At 41.7% G+C, this 22590-nt stretch overlaps 2 protein-coding genes across 2 annotated transcripts in view; one reads left to right on the plus strand and one right to left on the minus strand.

The window, feature by feature from the left end:
* The window catches only part of LOC139713504 (importin-5-like), a 59866-nt gene extending 57586 nt beyond the window's left edge, over positions 1-2280 (minus strand). The window contains exon 1 of the mRNA XM_071625231.1: positions 2197-2280. Within this exon, the coding sequence (XP_071481332.1) occupies positions 2197-2280 (84 nt within the window). The remainder of the gene's footprint in view (positions 1-2196) is intronic.
* A 280-nt stretch (positions 2281-2560) lies between these two features.
* Positions 2561-21138, plus strand: LOC139713509 (uncharacterized). Its single transcript, XM_071625236.1, has 17 exons — positions 2561-2581; positions 4306-4474; positions 5350-5430; positions 5996-6258; positions 6790-7239; positions 7912-8712; positions 9181-9274; positions 9782-9963; positions 10483-11226; positions 11665-11706; positions 13696-13833; positions 15163-15291; positions 15940-16169; positions 17402-17518; positions 18248-18396; positions 19985-20128; positions 20580-21138. The coding sequence occupies exons 1-17, from the start codon at positions 2570-2572 to the stop codon at positions 20924-20926; spliced, it is 4092 nt and encodes a 1363-aa protein (XP_071481337.1). The 5' UTR covers positions 2561-2569; the 3' UTR covers positions 20927-21138.
* The last annotated feature ends 1452 nt before the right edge of the window (positions 21139-22590 follow it).

The following is a 22590-nucleotide window of genomic DNA, read 5'->3' on the forward strand; positions in this document are numbered from 1 at the left end:
TAGCGCATTATAAATGCTTTCAAAAATAGCACAAAACAAAACAAAAACAAACCTTTTGTGCGCAAAGTCACACGTATGCCGATAAGGGAGAGCGAAATGACAAATACAAGATATGTATGAAATTATCTACTTTGTAAAAATATTATTTTGACAAATATCAAAATCTTATATTTGATTTAAAAGAAAAATTACGGGATTCCAGGCGGAAACGAAGACTTGAGAAAACAAGACTTTGAAAACGTAATTCTTGGCAAGCTAGTTTATTGTTGATCGGCTAAGTGCAGTTATGAGGAATGAATAAGTACATTCAGAATAATGTGAAATGCTCTAATCATTAATGAATTTATTATTTTCTTTCATTTTTCAATGTTTTATTTCGCGACTATTTAACCTCCGTTACCTTATACGCTTTTGAGTGCTACGTGTACTATGTTATGCATGCCAAGTACTTCACACGTATCGGGCGGGCCGGCTCTGTATGCATTACGCGAAGCATGTGCGGACCTAACCTTCGCGGCGGAAGCGTCATTGTGGCTCATTTCGCGTAAAATGCATATGCATCAGTCCGCTTTACGCGTTGTCGCACTGAAGTGATGAATATGCAAGCCGCGCCTCCTCCGTTCGCTGAGCTAGGGAGTGAGTGATATGGGTACTTTCAGCACACTTTTATAATATGATCCCGTGGAGCTAGCAAAAAACTAACGTACCAATGGATTCCGGATAGCTGAAACCTCTTAACACTCAGTCAGCATTGCAAATAACGAATCCGTCTCGGAATAACAGCGAAGTTTATGTTTCTTTTGCCGATTTTCCCCAGAAATACTTTGAATTTTGAAATGCTGACAGAGGGTAGTATGGAGCAAACTCTGCCCTTTCAGATGATACCTAACTTGTCGAGATTGTTGATTATGATCAACCTAAGAAATTGCTGGAAAGGTGATTTTTTAGCGGAAAACCGTGACCACTTTTTGATGCGCGCGCTCGCCATTCATAATACACGCAGCGCTACACAAAACCTATGGGGAGAGATTTAGGGCGACACAACTCGGTGCGCGATCAGACACCCTACTCAAAGGCCAGGTTTTTGAGCAGCTCAAAACTCGGCTTCGCGTAAAAGTTTAGGCAGTATTGCGCTGTTTTACATAATTTTTGCGTAGTTTGCGTTGTTCTTACACGAAAAACGCGCAAAATATGCGTGGAATATCAGTGATTGTTTGCGAAAATGTTGCCGCTATCACGTTCATGTGCGAATCATACGCAATTCATTGTGATAAAGCGCAGATTATGCGTGATTTTCCGTGGACCTCAGTCGTCGCGCACAACCACGAATTCGCCCTATTTGGGGCCTTTGCGTGCCTATGCGCTGAAAGTGTGTGGTTTAGTGATTTTTTAGTGATATTTCCGTAGTTCTTGCGCAATTCATCAGTGATTTTCATCACGTAAATCAGCGAAAATTCTCAATGGACAAGCACGCACAACCAAATTTCTTGAGTGATTCATGCAAACTTACGCGACTTTTGGGCAGTGTGACCGGGCCTTGAGGGTCGGGACTTGGCTGGGGATTTCTATGCAAATATGCCCCGCTTGTCGGGGACTTGGCCGGGGATTTCTGCACAAATATTGCCCGGACTGTCGGGGAATTGGCCGGGACTTGGCCGGGTGGTGTAACATCCCAAAATTGCAACAAGTGGGATGCAAGTCCCGGCCATCCCCGGGTACCCAGGGGCCGGGACTACAATTGACAAGTGCATTAGTTGTAAATTGTAGAGATCAATTCAATGGGAGGATTATTTCAATATCACGGACACTGCCCACTGGTATCGCAGAATGGTCATCATCTCTTTATTAAAGCATTAATTTAAATCAAAATCTGTTAGAAAAGAGGAAAATACGCCTCTGAAATAGATGTGTCATTCAACGGCATGATCAACTGACGGATGCAGTGCAGTGTGTGAGGGAGGAGGGCGCGGGGCGAGGCGGGGAAGGGCGCTGGTCGCACGCACGTTTTCAGAAAGAAAGAGAACCGACCGAAGAGGTCTACGGCACCAACAGTGTTAGATACATATTCACAATCACCAGATCACATCACATCATGTTCCGAGTAGCTTGAACAGGTTTTAATTCATTCAGTTTACATTCATGCATCACAAAATTCCACTGAAGCATGCCTTTACAGAACTATCTTTGTAAATTTACCTCTGCTTGCGTTCTTATGCCATTGTCCGGCGACATAAGATTGCCCAAGAGGGTCTGGAATTGCTCCTGCTCGTGCTCCGCCATGCTGTCAAAATGAATGACACATTTCCCGCACTTAGATATTTTCAAGTTGAACTATGACCCACTACCGGAAATAAATCCATGAAGTTTTCCAAACGTTTTCCAAACTGATATATAAACAACTTTATTACCTACAATTTCCTAAAACAGTGATAACACATTCTTCCCAATTTCATTACGTTCTCATATGAAAAAATGTTATTTCGGAAAATCTTTACATAATAAATATCTTTTACAGCAATCTTTTCTATTCCGTAATAGATGGGACGAGGTTGAGATTCATGGTGTTATCATGGCGGAAATGGTGAGTGACAAACGCTGAACTTTTATTTGTAAACAAAGGTTAAATCTTTCAACGTATGCAGCTTTTATAATTCGGAGCGACTGTATAACTTGTAATAGAGTGGACATGATTACTCTGTAATTTGATGTTGATTCTCCCGCAAATCTGGGTGACACTATCGATTGATTTTAACACGGTATGGTGAACCACCAGGTAGACATGGTACAAATACAATGGTCAATGACTGTTGTAGAGAAAGACTCTCCGCCGCGCCGCTCGTTCGTGCTTTTTCCTATGCTATGCGATGGGCAATTGCCAATGGATGGATGAATGGCACTTGTGATTTAAACCTTACCGTACAAAACTGAGCTGAGCCGAGTACCAACTCGGCTGAGCCGGAAGCTCAGTAGCGCTGTCGGTCGGTTATGCAGCTGCATGCTGCAGTCATCATCCTCTGCTATGCAGAGATGCAGATAGCAGAAATTGTTGCTAGAGTACTTTCGCACCTCTGACCCATTTTAATAAATGATTTCTAAACATGTCTACAAACTTGCGCTAAATTTTGAATATTCGGTGACCTAAAATAATGGCAACTGAGAGTAGAGAGAGACACGACACGGAGTGTTTTCTACAGTCCAAAGTCAAATAGAATTGAGTTTTAACTCCTTTAACGTTACAAGTGTCAGAAAATCTCAATCGCTTGGAATGCTGCTCTGAACACAAGCAATTGGCACAGTACAAATACGTTCAGTGCATTCAGTATGGGGTCGATCTTTTGATCTGAATGTAACGATCACAGCTGCTTTTTCTATGGAGTCTTTAAAAAGCCAAAATTTGATTTTTCCCTTTTCCTCAGCCAAGTCTTGTGGTAGCGGTTGTGGCTTCTATACAAAGCGGTTTAGCGCGCTTGTGTGCAGCCCCATAGATCTGTCTTTTTCTTTCATTTTCAGGTAGAACTCTATTCCTATAAACTTTCCATTTCCTTCCTATTAATCATTTCTTTGTGGGTTTCCTCTTGTGTAACTTTCTCAATTTCATATTCAATCTTTCTGCCTAATTTTTCTTTGTTTCCTTCATGGGTTGTCTTTCTCTCCATCTACCTTTCCTTTCTTTCCTCTCCAAAATCATTTTCTTATGTTCGATTCTGATGTTCTATCCTTTTTTGATCCTAGACCCAATTCTTCCTTTCCGTTCATCTTTGTACTCATCTAGTTTTAATTCATCTCTCATTCTATAATATTCATCCTAGTGCTTTTTTTGTTTTCAATCTTTAATTCTTCTTTGCTTTCCGCTTTTCTTTTCAAACATATCTCTCCCTTGCTTTCCTGTATAATACAAGTTTCTCTTCTTTTCTTGCTTTCATTATCTTTTCTCTATATTGGAAGCGTGCACTTGCTATTTTGTAAACCTTTTGTTTCATTTTCCAAGTTTACCTTTTTAGTACACCATTGTATCTTATCATTCATTTCCTTTGCCCACTTTCAACAGCACAACAATCTTAATGTCCCATTTTAATCCAATTTAGGTCCAATTTAAATCATTACTATGCATATTCTGTTGGAAAAAAAAATATATAAGAAAGTTTGAAGTGAAGTTGATGTTGAATTGAAAATGATATTTATCAGTCATATTCTTTTTAATCCATATGTATGTGTACATTTGCGTCTGCATGTTTTATGTTTCACAAGCAGGAGATGATGCATGGACATGATAGAGCCCTCTCTTGTATATTCATACAAATCCAGGTTGATTCTTGCACAACGACTACAACAGTTAGCCAAACAGAACTAGGTTGGACAGAGGACCTCGGCACTAACCAGCACTCCAGCATGGAATTGGTCCCCTACACCCCGCCTCCACTCTATGGGCCTTTTCTTCCCCAGGGGTTGGAGGCTGGCAACAGTTTAGAAGGGTGTAAGTCGCACAATATCGTTGTCTTCTCTGATCTTATACAACTGTGAAAGCATGTCATTTGAGTTCAGCAGGAAATGACTGAGCTGCAGTACCCTCATCATATTCTAATGTTTTTGTTAGTAGCGTGTACATTGATTCAACTTCATACAAATGTGCTTTTCAAGATTATGGCTTAAAAACTTATTGGCACACATAAAATTTACATTAAGTCATAACTCCAGTCAGAGTTTATAGTCAAGTTTAGAAATGCTATCCCCCTTACACGGTAACTGCTGAGACATATTTGAAGGAAACCTGGAAAACTTGATTTACACAGCAACCATGAGGACATTAAGCTGCTCTGGTATTTGTTTGAGACATGATGTTTGTAATGATATGCATGAAAGGCTTGGATTGAATGATTTCCATTATAGCAAGTGTGATACAAATGTTTTACATATTATTGACGTGGAAGCTTTTTCACTGATATAAGAGCAGACAATATGTGATTATAGATCTTGTTGCTATGAATACCTCATACCTTTGTAATGAAAATCCTCTTTCTTTATCTATTTTGAATAGATAATCATGCAGGGAAAGTAAATCCATGTGTAGGATAATTGTGTTTGAACAAAGTTGTCCCATGAAAGAGCAGGAGATCACAAACTAAAAAGTTAGTGAGTGCATAAATGAAAAATGATTACGTATTAAAATAAATGAAAGAGTGGAACAGAGATTAGTACAAGAAGAATGAAATATGTTACTAGCAGATAAATAAGTAATTGATTAGTGGGATAGGTGCATGCTGGATGAGAAAGAATATGGGTCAGTATTTGATGTGATTAGATTGTCTCAATGGAAGACATAATGATGCAACCTTTTTCCAAACTCTGTAGTTCAAGCTTCCAGCACCTTGCCAGCGGCATTCATGGCCAATGATGATGATTCAACTGCTGTAAAAGGATCTGATACAAAAGGTATGTACTTAGCATAATTCTTGGGTAAAGGGAGTTGTCATTACCATGGAATACGTTTTTTAAGTATTCAGAACCACCGACAACAAGATGCTTATACGTAAGAAATATATTACTATTTAATTAACTAACTAAATAAATAAATAACTAACTGATAAATGAATAAATGAATAAACAAATAGATAAATAGATAATAGATAAATAAATAGATAAATAATTAAATAGATAAATAAATAAAATTCATTTGATATCAAAACATCTGTTTGTTTCAGGGGATGTAGTGATTGAGTGTCTACAGAGATAAGTGATCCTGGATCCTGGATCACTCTAAACCTTCGCTTAAAAATGGTCTGGTAATGCACAAACCTCATATGGAAATCTAAGGTTTAGATTGACTTTAATGATCAAAGAGAAAAGTATCAACTCGGCTATAACCTGGACCATACAAAATGATCTAAAAGCTACATGTGAGACAAGAATCCAGTGGTTTTCAATCTGTGGAAAAAATCCTCTGAAATGGAGTTCAGTCATGTCACTGCTGTGTCATTAACGCCCTTCTGCCTCCCAGACCCGAATGCCGTGCGGGGTATGTGCGGACTGCGGAACATGGGTAATACCTGTTTCATGAACTCGGGGCTGCAGTGCCTGATCCACCACCCCCGCCTGGCCCTGCACCTCCTGGACCACGAGGCACTGCCGGAGGAGGGCATGGCCTATCACTTCGCCGAGCTCCTGCAGAAGACGTGGAGCGGAGACTTCAGCGTGCTTCATCCGGGCTCCTTCAAGGACACTATGGGCTTCATACATCCCCAGTTCAAGGATTTCAGACAAGTAAGGTTGAGGGCATTTGACTAGGAAAAAAACAACAAAAACAAAAAGATAAAGCAAAAGCAAAAACAATGAAAAAAAAAAATCTTTGGAATGTCTTGTCCATTCTCACTTTTCCAACCCAAAGTTATGTCATGTGTTTGGCTATACCACTTCATAAGTTCTCATTTGTCTTGCATCGCAATTCAAGTTTTTAGGCAGGTGAGTTTGTAAGGAATCAGCCTTATGAAACCATCTGGAGTGGGTTAATCCTTCAGAATTTTAAAATCTCCCTAAGATAAATTGATGTCACATTGTTTACTCATCAATCTGATAAGCCAAAGAAGCTAGTGCTGAGAAATTGCATCCTTTTATCTCTCTTAGCTCTCAAAATGCGTCTCCATCACATTTCACCTGACTGTGATTTTATTTCATGTATAGAAAGCCCAAAGAACAAGAGCTGTTATAGTATAAACAAAATGAAATAAAACAAAATATATGACTTATATGACCAAACATGAATGATCTTTCCCCTGTCATTGACTATGGCCGCAGCATGATGGTCAAGAATTCCTGGCATTGCTGCTGGATACCCTCCACGAGGAGTTAAATCAGGCGAAGCGTCCAGCCAAGGGTCACTCACCGGCCACCGACTACTCGGAGGAGTCCAGCGACTCCCACTACGCCTCCGAAGCGTCCACGTCCAAGCTCAGCGAGCTGGAGGCCCTGGACATCGACTCGGGCAAGGAGGAGACACCCTCGAGCCACCAGAACAACCGGCGCGACAAGATGCAGGTGGACGAGGAGGAGGAGGCGGAGAGCTCGGTCAGCAGCCAGACGGCGGGCCACGGGGAGGGTGATGTCTCGAGGGAGGCGGACGGGTCAGGCGAGGAAAGGAGGAGAAGCGGGGAGGACGGAGGGGAGGCGGCCAAGCTGCCCAGCATCGAAGAGTTCTATATGAAAGATGTCAAGATTCTCAACACTAACATGCTGCAAGGGGAAGAGGTACTGTATACAAACTTGCTCCATGTTTGTTTACCCAGCAAAGATGGCTGAGAATCCCCCCTTATTTTTTTTTTAGGGGGGGGGGGTCGGGGTAATCTTGCTTACCCCATTGGGAGGGTATCTTTAACTTGGTTGTTAAAAAAAAAAAAAAATTGTTCAGAGCCTGTGAAGATTTAGGGTGTATAAATGTCTGATAGTTGTCATAATGTGGGAACAGTGCCAACTTTGTCAATGCAGTTGTATGTTTGAGTTGTATGTTTCGGCAATGGAACACCAAGATAAAGGGCTGTAATTCACACTGGTAGTGGTACTGATTCCTCAAATCACAAATATGTTCAAGGAAAACTTTAAATTCTCCCTTATCATGATATTGAATGAATAATGATGAGTGACAGATCTCCAACCAGTAGCATATGGACAGTGATCATGCTTTCCAATTATGTGGTCTGGTATATATTTCTGACCGCATTGTCCACCACATTTTGAACCATGTATCACTACTTTCAGATCTGTCTCATTGTTATCTCATTTGTAATTGTCAGGTTTGTTACATGTTGCGTATCATAACATAAGTCATCGCAGATGCATATTGTACAAATAGACTAAATTATGAATGGATCACTCTAGGGTTTAACTTGGAGTTAGTTAAACATTCTCTCTTTTGCTCTGCAGATATCCCCGTCTGTGAGTGACAGCAGTGACAAGTTTCCAAAGAAAGAGAAAGCGCCAATCCTGTCTTCCATTCGAAACCTGATGGACCTACCGAGCGACTCCTCCGTTCGGTCTGTGGGGAAGCCCAAGAAGAGCAATGTCCTGGCGGCCAAAAAGAGCAAGGCCAATCTGCGAACCGAGGCGAACAACCAGGAGAAGTCGGCCAAGGAGAGCGGCGAAGTGAGCAGCGATGAACCGGATCCGATCAAGCGCATGAAGATGGACCTCAACCCGGACCAGATTGCCAAACTCTACGAATCCACGTGCAAGGAGACCAACGGACTGTCGCCCATGAAGTTCCACGACTACGTCACGTCGTGCACGCTAGACGACCCCAAGTCCGTGAACATCTTTGCGGAGAAGATGACCAACAAGCTTGCGGAGCTCGAAGGGCCGGCGGACAGCACCACCAGCATAAAGCCGCAGGTGATGTTTCACAAATACGAGCCGGAAACGTTGGAGCCAGAGACGCACAGTAGGAAACAGTTTATGTTTGACAATGAGAAGATCTTGGCCAGCCCCCGAGTGGACACTCTTGACAAGGCGAGCCTGGACGGCAAGCTCGGACGGGGTGGCTTCCTACCCAACAACCAGCAGTATCTGGTCAAGGAAGACCTTGAGGACAGGATGAAAGTGGACTCCACATTCGAGGAGAAATGCCGGCGTAGGGAGGACCGGGAAGGGGAGGAGGAGTGGGATAGACACCTGAGGAACAACCGGTCGGTTGTCGTCGATACATTCCAGGGCCAATTCAAGAGCACTGTGAGTATACCCACAGATATTTGCCCTTTTAGAGGTGCAATATAACATGTGACATCCCTGCTGGAGTTATATTTTCCCCAAGAGATTATGTATTCCTTCAGTGCAGAGCACTGAATGAAATATTGCTTCAAGGGGAAAATACAATTCCCAAGAGGACTGACTGTCAAGTGTTATATTACGATGAGAGAGAAGGCAATATTTGTTAGATTACTTAGTATATTATCTCGATAAATCCGCATTGTTTCATTTTAGCCCCATCGGCAGCTGGTCTAATTCTGGAATTATATTACCTGATATGACGTCACTGCACGGAATGTAACAATTTCAATCCTCGCAGCATTAGTTATCTGATTGCATCAGGGAGCATAAATGATTCTGAGCACTAGAGACCACTCCTTCTTTGGTTGAAGTCTTCCTCTTTCTTTCTCCGTTCAGACATTTGGAGGTGTTTTGTTTTTCCCTCTACAGGTTGTGTGTGCAGTGTGTGGTCATGTTTCCATCATGTTTGAGCCATTCATGTACCTCTCTGTGCCTCTCCCACGTGCCATGGACCAACAACTCAGTGAGTATGAATACAAACGCGCCTAAGTATGGTGACCGGTCAAGCGCAGCAACCAGACTTGCCCTAACTAACGACAATAATGACAAAAAGAGAAGCAAAATATGGAATCTGTGGCTACAATGTAAAGTGAAATATTGCCCACTGAGAAACAAATCATATGGCCGCTGTACACAACACAAAATTTTTTACACAAGATTTCTCTTCTGGGAATTTTTAATGGCCACATAGATCAGGTGGCCATTGTAGACAGGTGGCCAGTAAACAGTTTGAAGTTTGTTTCATGCCCCACATATAATATTTTTCTCCTACTCTCTAGTATATATCGTAATATCAAAATTCTGTTAAGGTATATGATATGAAACCTTTGAATCCAGTAGATTTTGTGCAGGTGAAATATTCAAAATTTGAAAAGTTACACTTGTCATTTCAAATGCTAAAATGTAAAGAAGATTATCAGTCTTTATTTTCTACCCTTCATCTTGAATGCCCCACCCCCACCACCTGCAGTTGTTACGGTCATCTCCAGCCAGGGCCTGCTGCCGACCAGACACCTGGTGACCCTCAACAGGTTCGACTCGGTCAGGGAGCTCCGTCTCTCCCTGAAAGCTATCGTCTCGGGCCTGTCGAAAGAGGACGACAAAGACATCATCGTGGCAGAGGTCCTCGATCACCACGTCTCCAAGTTTTTGGTGCGTTAGTGTATCCACGGTAACAGGGAACAGAATCATTCTCTGTAGCGGCGGTCATGTTGGCAAAACATCGCGAAGTTTTCTTGTCCGTATGCACCGGTGGCCAAAATTGTAGAAGTTACAGTTCCCAAAGTTAGGGTCACTGGTGGGCATACACAACAAAGAAGAAAGTGTACCCTGTCTGACAGCTAATGACGTAACAGTGCACACACATACATCCCAATGAGCGCGTGCTTCGGATGCACCGCCTGCAAACAGTTCAAGACTATAAAACAATGTTCCATGAAATGTCATTCTGCATGCGTGGTTGCAAAATCCTGTTACATAATTCACGTAGTCATAATTTTGGTATTATTTGTTTAACATTCCTATGATTTTTACCTAGCGTGGCCTTTATGTCACCTCTTCAAGTTTTAGATTTCGGGGTTAATTCAGTCAGGGTAAGATTGTGTTAGTCTTAGGAGAGATTTCAGTAAGTGGCATTCGAGTTTTATATATTTTTCCCCACTGGTCCTGCAGGAGGATGGAATCCAACTACGCTATGTCAATGACTGCTACCGTCTACTGTATGCTTTTGAGGTAAATGCAAATGCAAGAGAGCAGCTGTACAGCAGTCTCTGCCCCGAACAGGGGGAATCGGGACAGTGCGGGAACTCTCAGTCGAACTTTGACCTCTACCTGAACGACCACAGCAACATGAGCTCGCAGAGCGACGATGTGATAACCCACATGGGCGATGCGACCGCGCCGAGCCTGGATCCAGTGACGAGCTCGTGGGACATCGAGGTCACAACGACGTCGGCTGGAGACACTTTCAGCGCCATCGGGGTTGACCAGCCGTCCGATATCACCTCCACGTCGGGTCTCGACCAGGGCTACGGCGGGGAAGGGAGGCCGTACTCGGGCGATGTCTTCTCGCATATCTCGTACTTCGACGCTTCAGAGAGCAGCAACACTAACGAACATGAAGGAATCTTGGAAGGTACACCAGCAGACAGCACGGCAGAGCCCTCCACCAACAGATCGTCCAGCATGCAGGTCATGCAGGGCTCATCCAGCGGGATCGAGCTGTGGGCGGGCAGCCAGGCCGACTCCGTACCTTGGGTGACCAATGAGCCGCCGTCAGAGTCCGCTCCGGCCAACAGCCCCGCGGCCGCCATGCCGTCCTGGAAGTCCTGCGCCATCTGTCTGGAGGAGCTTCCCCCGCACCAGCTTCTCACCCACGCTCCGTGCGGCGGTGTACTCTGTGCAATCTGTATGGAGGTAATTTAGCTTGGTCCGGTCGCACAATCATCTTCCTTGTGGCAAATTAGCAAAAATCTTGCCCTTTTTTTCTCAAATGCTGTAACACTAGGATTTATCATGGCAGTGTGAACAAAAAGGCGCAATGTTGGAAATTTCGGTGTAGCAGTAGCAAATGCTGTAACACGAGGATTTATCATCGCATTGTGAACAAAAAGGTGCAATGTCATAAATTTCAGTTCAGCAGTATTTCATGATGAGAATGGGCCTACATATCTAGGTATGCTGCTATGCTGAAACTTCAATATGTTTCATGTGAGGCTTTCATTTCAGTTTGCTTCCATATGATGATTTATTCTGGTTATGCATTTATGTACTCTACCAGGCATTGTCAAAGGTCAGAGCCATGTTTAGTTTGTTGCCATAATTGCTTCTACCCTTTTATTTTCACCACCACAGAGGGCGGTCAAACATTATGGCGACCAAGCTGTCAGCTGCCCGGTAAGTGTGAACGTCACATGAAAAGCTTGAAATGGGCAAAATTTGCATAAACATTTAAGCATGATATACAATTGTAGTATAGCCAACAATAAGAATCTGGGCCCGGTTTCATAAAACTTGTTATCAGTGGCAAGTTGTGATAGTTGTTACAAGCAACTGAAATCATTGCATCTGATTGGCTGAGAGCAAATTTGTCATAGAAATGTGGCAGTTGTCACAGATAACAAGTTTTATGAAACGGAGCCCTGGAGGCCAATGATGAAGTAAAACAAAAAGTTTTCAGCATGTTGGCGATGGCTTCCCCAAGAATGACGATGTCATCACCTCGTAATTTACCCATCGGTTTGTTATGTTTATCTTTAATGATTTAGCAACATGCAACCTCTTTCCCCCTGAAGGTGATCATTACTAGGTTATTACAAGACTACAATGATTAGATATGAAGGATACAATTCATACAATTTCTTGGTGAAAAAGGAAATTAAGCAAAGATTTATGTACACTTCATTTAGAGACTTGAAATGACATCATCACTTCTGCCAGTTTCAATTTCTGGGGGGGGGGGGGGGCCTCCCAGGCCCCCCCCCCCCCCCAGATCTCGGCCGTCGACCGGGCGATCGCGACGAAAATTGGCACACACATTGCATATGATGTAATCTAAAATACTTTGAAGTTGATTTTTAAAAAATATTATCACTTATGCTAAATTATGCTAATTTATGCATAATAATGTGGTATAAATCACAAAATAAAGCTCAAAACAGGCACATTTTTTTGTGTAAGTATTCTTTTTAGTGTCCTTAGCAAATGTGATAAAAAAGATTGTGATATCAGAAAAAAATATGTTATTCATTGATTTTAATCAATAAAACACCAAAATAATCATGCTTTTATTAGATTTGCCTGTAAGCACAGTTTGCATTGAAATTGTACACGAATTCACGTTTTTGAGCAATTTTTGGTCTGACATGCATGTACATATTTATGCGTAACTTCGGAACCACGCGCCCGGGCGTCGCAAATTTGGTGTCAAAAAATGCGGAGACTCAAAAGAAAAAAGTCATGAAACGTCGCGGCGATAGCTTTTTGCGATTGCGATACTGTAGCGAATTTTGGCCTTACGGGGTTGATTGTAGGCTCGTTTTCACAAAAATATATTGTGATCTTGCACATTACAAGCGCACCTTCACTCTCCACTCCGCACATCACTAACCATAAACACCCGTCACAAACATCGCACAGCAGACAATCAGCGACAGTGCTTACAACTACAAAGTTGACATCAAAGACTGAGTCATGGAGAACAACATACCGTTACTGTGTGTTTATTAAGCAGAGCCTGTGCAGTCGTCCTCCGAGAAGGCGGTATTACAAGCAAAGATACAAGCAATGTGTGCGATAGCAAGCCAAGCCACGAGAAAGTTTGGAAAACATATCTCCCAAACAGCTCTATCTACACCCCAGGGCAGAGCCCTTCTCCCTACAGCTCGCTGGCTATCTACTTTCACTATCTACTACTCTGACTCTAACTCTCCAACTATCTATCTAACTCTTCCCTCTCCGAGCAGGGTCCTTTTATACCTCTTGCACTTAGACCTTTGTACCCGCTGCGTGTGTCCCTTGACATCGTCTATACCCCGTACACACTTTCATGTGCACACACACTGCACACCCTGGGTTGGTCCATTATCTTGAGAGGGGTGTCTCTATACCAATTTTGTCACAATACATTGCGCGGAACGTCGAGGGGGGGGGGGGGGCCTCGGAGGCCCCCCCGGCATAGTTAGGGTTAAGTCAGATTTTGATGAATCCTCTCCTATTCTGTTTGATTTTGCTCTATTCATCAAGGACAACTTGTAAATGGTGTGGAATCATTCTCTCAATTGATGATGTCATGTGATTGAAGATGTTTCATGTGAAATAGAATAGAAGTTGTGTCATTTTCACATATAAATGACACAGCTTTTGTGATTCTTATGTCCCCATCAGGTATGTCGGCAAGAGATTGACCCGATGACCGACTACGTCGCCATGGCAGCGGGAGCATCGGCGCCCAACATGATGAAGAGAGTCTTGCTTCTCTCTGTCACTTTCAGGAATGATTTGGAGGAAGATGGTGTGGTAAAGGTAAAAAATTGGGGGAAAGGGTGATGCTGTGAAACACTGGGATTCTTATCAGTGAACTGTGATGCCATATCTTTCATGTGAATTTTAAATGATGAATGGCTGACAAGTTTAATTTCAACTGAGCAATTACATGACAATTTCTGATGTACTTGATTGTTATGGCTGGCGCAATGAAAACTTGTGAATAAAAAAAGCATATTGTCGCTGGGGGTGACAAGACCTCGTATCCACAAAATGTCAAATGTTCAAGAGAGCAAAAAAACATGGCAGCCAAAGCGCTATATCAAATGGGATAGCCTTTCCTTTGACATGCCAGGGTGGCTTCATTTTTGGGGTAAGACAGCTAGAATTTGGACAGGACATCACTGGACTGATTATCTGACCATTGATCATTAAGTCATTTTCACCAAAATTTGAGATACAAGGTCTTGTCACCCCAGCAGCAATATGCAAGGAAGCAGGAGCACAAATATTTGTAGATGGCTCTTGTGCAAAAATAATGATAATAATAATAATTATAATTATAATGATGATGATGATGATGATGATGATGATGATGATGATGATGATGATGATGATGATGATGATGATAATGATAATAGTAATAATAGTAAATAACACCTAAATAGTGCTTAATGCTGACATTTCTAAGCACATGCAATAATTTTTGAAAGAGATGACCAAAGGGGAAAAATGAGACCTGTGTTTCACAGATAATGAAGTCAAGGAGATTTGTGGATGTCATGGAAATGACCTTACATCCAGACAGAGGGGATGGATGCCAAATACACCCATGAGAAAACGCTTCTCGGCTTCTCATCATGAGGTCTCTTTACCACTTTTGCAATTGTTGAGCGATGTCATCCACACTTTCTGTCTTCTTGTCCCCTGTCCGGACTCTCTCACAGTGCTTCTTCGTTCCACAATGGTAGACAATAATCCTCAACTCGTCTACCTCGTGTATGCAGTCTGAACTTTTCAAAATCGTCTCTTCTAACCACGATGGCAGACACTAAAACTTCAACTCTTCCATGTCCTGTTCCTACTCAGACCCTTTCCAGATTATTTCTTCTAACTGCAGTGGCAGATGGTTCCATGACATTTGCTCCTACGACAATTGCTCCCATGAAATACTTGCATGCTAAGGCAAACATAAATTCCACCCTCAAACATAACCCTAACTCTAATCCTAATCCTCAGATCAAACTAAACCTAATACCCCAACCCTAAGTCCTTGGGGAAAATCAGACCAGAGCAATTGTCGCAGGAGCAAATGTTGTGTAACCATGGCAGATGCTTACCCATAACTTGTCTTCTTCCGGTCCACAGTCGGACCTTTTCGGCCACCCGCGGGTGCTGTACACACTCAACGAGGTTAGCGGGGAGGAGCTCTTCTGCCAGGTGGAGAGCCTCATGCCGGTGAGGGCGCCCTTCTCGCTGGTGCTCACAGATTCACAGGTATGAGTTTAGAATGTAGACAGGAAGAGGCACTTTGATATTGATGTGCACATGTGTAAGAATGCAAGATGTTTATGTAATTACTACAAAGTTGCAGTTAGTGTTGAAATATCAGCAGCAAATGAATTTATCATATAGTTGTTTGTTTGGTTTTTATTATGTATCTGTATCTTTATATCATGTTTTATATTTTTTTTTTTATTTCTTTAGTATTTTCAAATGTTGGTCAGCATTACAGGAAGCAGGTTGAGATTCTTGCTCCTTGTCTATTTCTTTTTTCATATATCTGTTTTGAAAGGAAGGAATGTACTTCCTCACAGACGATCACTTTGAAAACTTTAGTGTGTTACATTTTTCTGATATTCTCTACTTGTTTTTGTGTTGCTCCCTGTTTGCTGGCATATTTGTTTTCTGTTCTTGGTCATGTTCACTGTTTTCTTTGCTGCTGCTTCTGCTTGTTTTTAGATTACTTGGAGAGCGGTATTTTGCTTAAATGGTCCGGCAAGTGGGCCAATGACAATTCATGCATCCTTCTGGCTACCGGTACCCCTGTCAGAATGAAAAAAAAAGAAAATTGTCATTAACCAAGAATGCCTCACAAGTTGCGAGTTCTTTAATAATTGTTTTTGGTGTCATTGCGCCCTCTAGGGTTTCAGCTGCAGCCGCTGCAGCTTTGAGCTGCACTGCCGTGGCTGCCAGCTGGTGCGGGAGGTGGACATCACGCTGAGCTCAGATGACCACCTGACCGTAGTCTACCACAATCTCCACCACGCCCTGGTGGAGTCGGCAGGCCGGGTGTGCGACAATCAGTCGGTGGGCGACTTCATAGGCAACGACCCGATCACGCTCAGGGACTGCTTCCAGGCCTTCTCGCAGAGGTACGCACGAGGCATAAAGATTTGATAGGGCAAAAATAACAGTAAAGTGTGTTTGCTGTTAAATTGATTGCTATTCAAAACACGGTGTTGGCTGTTCATCAGTGAAAAACAATTAGTGTTTTTAAATATTTCTTATTAAATATGCAAGTGGGGCTTACTTTTCCTGAAGATTCATTGAGTAGTTGTACACACGTATTTGCAGTTGCTGTCGCAGGAAAAGTATAGGTGAATAAATATCATTGCTTTCACATGACTGTCAGGAGATTCTTTGAGGAATAGCCAATGTCCACAAGTTGTAGAACTCATGACCGTCTTCTCTTACTTAGATCGTGTAGTCTGCACTGTGTGCTAACAGTGTAGTTATTTGTTTTGAGGTGCAATTTCTAACGTGTACATTCATAATGTGCTGAAAATGATGTAGGCGGTGTATAGGATTAGCAAAGACTCCAAAGCCACCAAATCTCCTGGGTTCTGTGTAAGGCTCCCTGAAATTTTTAAGAATTCTTCATTTCCTAAAAAGAGAATACGAGATGCTTCCTGATTTTAGAATTATTATAGCATGTTGAGATACTTTTCACAGGGAAATAATCTCACCGATTGCCCTTTTGAACATCCCTGATTTTAGAGTGCAAATGTTAGAAGCCCTGAAATAGGGGAAATTATTTGCTTGTGTGTACATACTTTCGTAACCCGGAGTTGTGAATCGTTTTTACGTACTACAGTTTGTGTGTCCCTTTTGCAGCCCTGAAAATTAGATTCCTTTCATAAGCTGGTATATTGTAGAGGTTGGTAATTCAGATCTTTTCTCAGAATGATAAAACTGGAAACTTCTTTGTAATGGTGGAGGAATGAATATAACTGTAAATTTCCAGTAAATCTATTTGGACCCCCCCAAAAAATCCAATCATTACTGTTGTTACAAAAGGGAGGGTATTCTCGAATGACATGGAGCTAGTTTTTTATATCTTTTAAAATCTCTGAGTTGTATTGCTGTAAAATTATGTACGTGATGTTGATTATTCAACCATGCAGGATTTCCTGACGTATGCAAAATTTTGTGACCTTTTCAAAAGGGATGAACAACCATCAAGATATGTCATTCATGTTACCTCAATGATTGCGTTTTGGAACCTTCTTGAGTTCATTGTGTGAATGTTGGCGACAGTGAAAGAGTGTACATTGTGTTTTGTTTAGATTTATGTTGATATGCTCTTTCTTTCCATGAACTTCAGTGAGACATTAGACGAGCACAACCCCTGGTTTTGTCCAAAGTGCAAGAAGCCGCAGCGTGCCAGCAAGACAATCTCAGTGTGCCGTTTTCCAGACACCCTTATCGTCTACCTCAAAAGGTTTGTCCGACAAAATGATCGTTTTGGATGGGCAGGAATCAAGTTCTGCTGAAAGTATTTTTGTACGGGTTTCTTGATTTTTGAATGTGAATATCTATCAAATTCAAGAATCATGACACTTCCAACAAATTATTGACTGAAATCATATTTTTTATGCATGTACCTGTAATGCATTGTTCTGAAATTGATTCCATTTTGAAAAGTCAGAGCTGTATGGTTCTTTGTGCTACTTAATGTCTCTAATATTTGTAATGATTATGCTAGAAAAAAATGTAGTTTAGAAAATATGCTGAATGCTCCAAAATAGTGAATATCTATGAATATGCTGATTTTGCCATATGCAACATGCTTTCCAAAGACTGTAGAGTGAGAATAGATTGCTGTGGTATTGTCCATGAGAATGGTGATAATTTTCATAGATATCTTAATTGTGATAGAAAAATTGGTAAAATTGTTGTATGCTTGATTCTTTTTATCCATTTGAACATCATAGCTGAGCCAACAAAGCTAGACCAACTTGTATTGAATTGAGCCACTCTCTTTATTCTAACAACACTGGACACTTAGTGATGTAAGGGTTTTGAGATATTTTCCCAAAACTACTGTCATATGTTATGCTCATAAAAATTACACACTGGAATACGCAAAAAAGTCCACTTGTGTGAGATTCAACACTGAAAGCCTGATTTGATTGGAATTGTTTCCTTTTACCCCCCCCCCCCCATATAGATTTGTGTTTCACCAAGCAATGAGTACCAAACTGGACAACAAAGTCCTCTTCCCCATTGAGGACATCGATGTAAGGGACTACATGAACGTCTCCGACATCGATGAGGAGCTGGTCTATGATCTTCAGAGTGCAGTCTGTCATTTTGGAGGTAAGACCTCTAGAGTAGGCCTAGAGTAAGACCTCCGAGTGTCAAAGACCTTTGGACCCATGTTGACATGACATTAAATACAGCCTGAGCTACTATACTCTTTCCATAACCTTTAGGTAATATGGGGAACTCGGGTAAAGACAGCCGTATCAACCTTCAAGTGCGCACACTGTCTTCTTCACTGATTTTTTTTTTTTTCCTTGTTCTCTACTTTTGTAAGGATAAATCACAACACCCTCAATACTCCGGTGAGTGTCTGGGGTGTTTTTCAAATTTTTTTCTTATTCCCGTGCGCCCACCTTGATGTCAAAAATGTGTACCATTTTGATGTAGTAGACACTGGAAACAAAACAGAGTTTAGGCAAGTCAGACTTGATTCTTGAGTGAAGGCCATTCTTACCAAAGCACCGGCATTATACCCCACCCCATGGTGATGTAATGAATGCCTGATTAACATAATGTAAACTGCTGATGATAGAATGTGAGCCGTACAGATACTATCAGTACCTTTGGATCAGACACATAATCTATGAATGCTTTTCATTTTTAGGGTGACTGAAAGGTTATTTTCAGCTGTGGAAAAGCAATGATAAGGGAACACACAAATGGATTAAGTTCGTACTGGAGGAAAGAGCTGGGGATTTGTGATGGAAATGACTTCAAACTACAGTACACTCCCATTATAATCAACATGGTTATAACAAAGTCCTTGTTACAACAAAGTAAAAATTCAGGTCCCAAAATGATCATCCATATGTCTTTATATATTTTTTTTCTGTTTGGCTATAACAAAATTTGATATTAGAATAAAAGAAAACTGCCAGTCCAGAGGACTGTATTATAGCAGAAGTTGCCTGTACTCTGTATCTGTCAAGAATCAATACTCGGTACGTTTGACCTATGTACAGTATACTGTATACGCTATATATTTCGCGTGGGTTTTATTTTTGCGAATTTCGCGAGTCGGGAGCTATTCGCGAAATTAACAACACGCGAAAATATTACCTTCCAAAATGAATCCCTTGCCTTAATGATACGAACATTTCAGTACTAGTATACCATGTCACGGCTTACCGAACAGACCATACTGGCTAAGCTTGTTTACGCACGTCCACGTCTACTTACGAATACTGTAGAGAGCCAATCCATTATCGCAAGGGGACCACTCGTCAGAAATCTAGCGCGATGGACTTAACCACTTTAAAAATGTTGAATTCTAACTTACTAGATCGCAGAGTTTGGTAAGTTTTTTTCATGCAGTGTATAACTAGTATCATTCTTATTTGCTAGTAAGTTGAAAATTCACACTTTCTTTGCCACTTCATATTTTCTCTGGTCCCCCAATCGCGAATTTAACCACTTGCGAAAATGTGTGACAGCGGCAATTCGCGAAAATTTATGTACGCGAAAATTATAGCGTATACAGTAATTCAATCAAGCAGTCATGTAATATTGTCTACAGTATGGCAGAAAATGTACCTCTGGTAGGGAACTATGCCCCGTATTGTGATTTCACCAAGTGGCAAAATGATGATGCACATTAATTTTTCCTATTTCCATATTTTTTTTTATTATTATTTTTCTGAAGGTGTGAATGCTGGACATTACACATCCTTTGTGAAGAATCCGTGGACAGGTCAGTGGCAGTATTGCAACGACGAGACAATATTGCAGCAAGAGCCGACCGAACAGGACACAGCCAGCGTGTACATTCTCTTCTATACCAGGAAAGGTGCGTTCACACTTAACAGCCAACGAGAGTTGTCTCGCTGCCTCTGAAATTCTTTTGGTATTGTCATGTGGAAGCAGATGTATACTAAAAGTCTATATAGATATATTATACATATAGCTTTACAGTAATGGGTGAGACAAGTTTCCTTTTAATGAATGTGTGATACATTTGAAAATTTATGAAAACAAAATCGTAAGTGGCAAATAAAACTGACATTTTTAGGAAGAATGTTCTTATGTTTCGCTATTGTAATTGTATTTTTTTTTATGTTTGTTTGTTGTGGAGGAGGTATGGGGGAACTTTTAGTTAACTCTTGCCTCTGGCAGAACTTTTATAGGATCTTGTAGCCATCTTCATTCAGGGTGCAGATGATGTATTGCTATGGCAACAAGAAATTTATTTTGGCTAGCATTCTCGTTATTTCATTTGTCTACCTCCACTATGCATGCAGGATCACACCAGGACTTCACCCTCCCTCCGTCGTCCAGTGGTCTGAGCAAGACAGGCGATGTGTCGGGAACTAAACAAGCTCCTGCCGTTTGCTCATCGTCGTCATCATCATCATCCTCCACTACCTCCTCGTCCGCTGCCCTGTCACCCCCGCAGACCAGAATGGAGGAGCCCAGCCTTGCTGAGGAGCAGCACCAGGATATGATGGAAGCCACAGACCTGGACCGCTTCGTCGAGGATCTGGGCAAGGAGGAGGCACGCTCCATTGAGGTCGGGGTGGCGGGCAGCAGCTGCGAGGCGGAGGGACAGGAGTCAGCAATGGTGATGGAGGCGGATGGATCCCTGTAGCAGCAGGGCGGGGCTCGGAAGCTGTTCTCTACCCCACCAGATGCCAAACATTTGCAGGGAGGGGGGCACGTTTCCTCAGCAAGTACACTGCATCTCAGGGTATTGCATGTATCCAAAAGTGTGACATGGCTGCAGGTTCAGTTCGGTTTGTACCAGCACATAGCCATGGTAGGCTGCGATCAACGATTGATACGAGTAATAAAGCCTTATCAGATACGAGGTGGTATGTTGTGAATGCCTGGAGGCATTCTGTTATCGGAGTGGGTGTGATAAATTGCCAAACGTGCGAGGGAAATGGAAGTGCAAATATCAATGTTTCTTGTGGAAGTTTGTCTGTGGACGTTTGCTCGAGGTTGTCGTAAGCGCTGGTAAGTTCAGAAGACATTATACGTTGGCCACTCTTTACTTTGTGAAATATGTTTGGGACATGCAAATGATATACATTCGTTTTACTATGTGCCTATGACATGCGTTTCTTTCAGTCTTTGACGTACAATGTAGTTATATATTGTGGACCGTACATCATCTATGTGGAATATTTTTGTTAGCATATTTGCAATGCCGAAGACAAGACATCTCAGCGTAATTTTTTGCAATCCTCGCGGTCATAAACTCATGCCAATGACGATATGGCGAGGTGTGATTGTTTATCAGCGATTTTTGTTTATTGTTTTTTTTTTGTACTGTCTCAGTCCCCTCGTCCTACAGTGTTAACTGGACGAGAAAAGACTCGAGACCGACGTGTAATATTCTGTACAGCATTGGCCGTCACCTTTATTACAACTTGCATCCCTTCGGGGGGTCTTGCGTGTGTGTGAAGAAACAGTATGCAAGTGATGCTGCACTACTCTTGTCGTTGCATCACTGTTTGTGTCTATGTTAGGCTTACCAGGAGCGCACAAAATTGCTCAATGTAGAGAAACTTTTAGTACATGCAGTATGAGAGAAACAAAGCACAGCCATCTCCAATCCCGCCGTAAAAATACAAAGCCAAAAAAAAAAAAAAGACAAAAGACAAATAAGAACCACAAATAATTTATCAAGTCATTTCCAGGGACTGAAAAGTTTTCCTCACGCGATCTAATGTCACATGGATAGTCACCAAAACATCTGGAGAGGAAAGAAGAGTGAAATGCTGCCATGTTTCTACGTTTTCCCAGCATAATTTGTGCGCATTTGTGTAATCACATACTTGGTGGAAATAACCAAGACATAAAATTCCATACGGACAAAGGGAGGAATATCAAGATGGGTACACCGGTGAAGAAGTCATCTACCCCAGATGAAAGTAGGGTTTAGAAAGCCAAGCCAATTGAAAATCCTAATCTTTAGGACTCATTTAGGCTCTTTCTCTTTTATTAATAAGGAGCTATTGGATGCATGAAAAGTTATACCACAAACCCAGAGTCTTTTTTTTTTTTTTCACATTGTTGCATGTGTTGTGGCAAGCCATTGAAATGGGATGAAATTACTTGTATATTGATATGTGTCAACCACAAGGTACAGTAGACTACAGTAAACCTTGCGTTAAGTCGACATTGCATAAGTCAGCAAATCATGTAAGTTGGCACTATGAAAACATGCAAAATTTTCCTTTCTTTTCTTTTGTTATCATGTCAACTTCCATATCACTTGAAATTACTTTAAATCGCCAGATTTTGGGG

This window comes from Diadema antillarum, unplaced genomic scaffold (assembly GCF_040938485.1).
Source record: "Diadema antillarum isolate AM-2024a unplaced genomic scaffold, OU_Dant_1.0 seq00001990_RagTag, whole genome shotgun sequence".
NCBI classification, from domain to species: domain Eukaryota; kingdom Metazoa; phylum Echinodermata; class Echinoidea; order Diadematoida; family Diadematidae; genus Diadema; species Diadema antillarum.

Bases quoted from the DNA above. Each gene is read 5' to 3' on its own strand.
- LOC139713509 (XM_071625236.1), top strand. The intron at 6,259-6,789 runs GTAAGGTTGAGG...CTATGGCCGCAG, and splicing joins AGTTCAAGGATTTCAGACAA to CATGATGGTCAAGAATTCCT. The intron at 11,227-11,664 runs GTAATTTAGCTT...TCACCACCACAG, and splicing joins TCTGTGCAATCTGTATGGAG to AGGGCGGTCAAACATTATGG.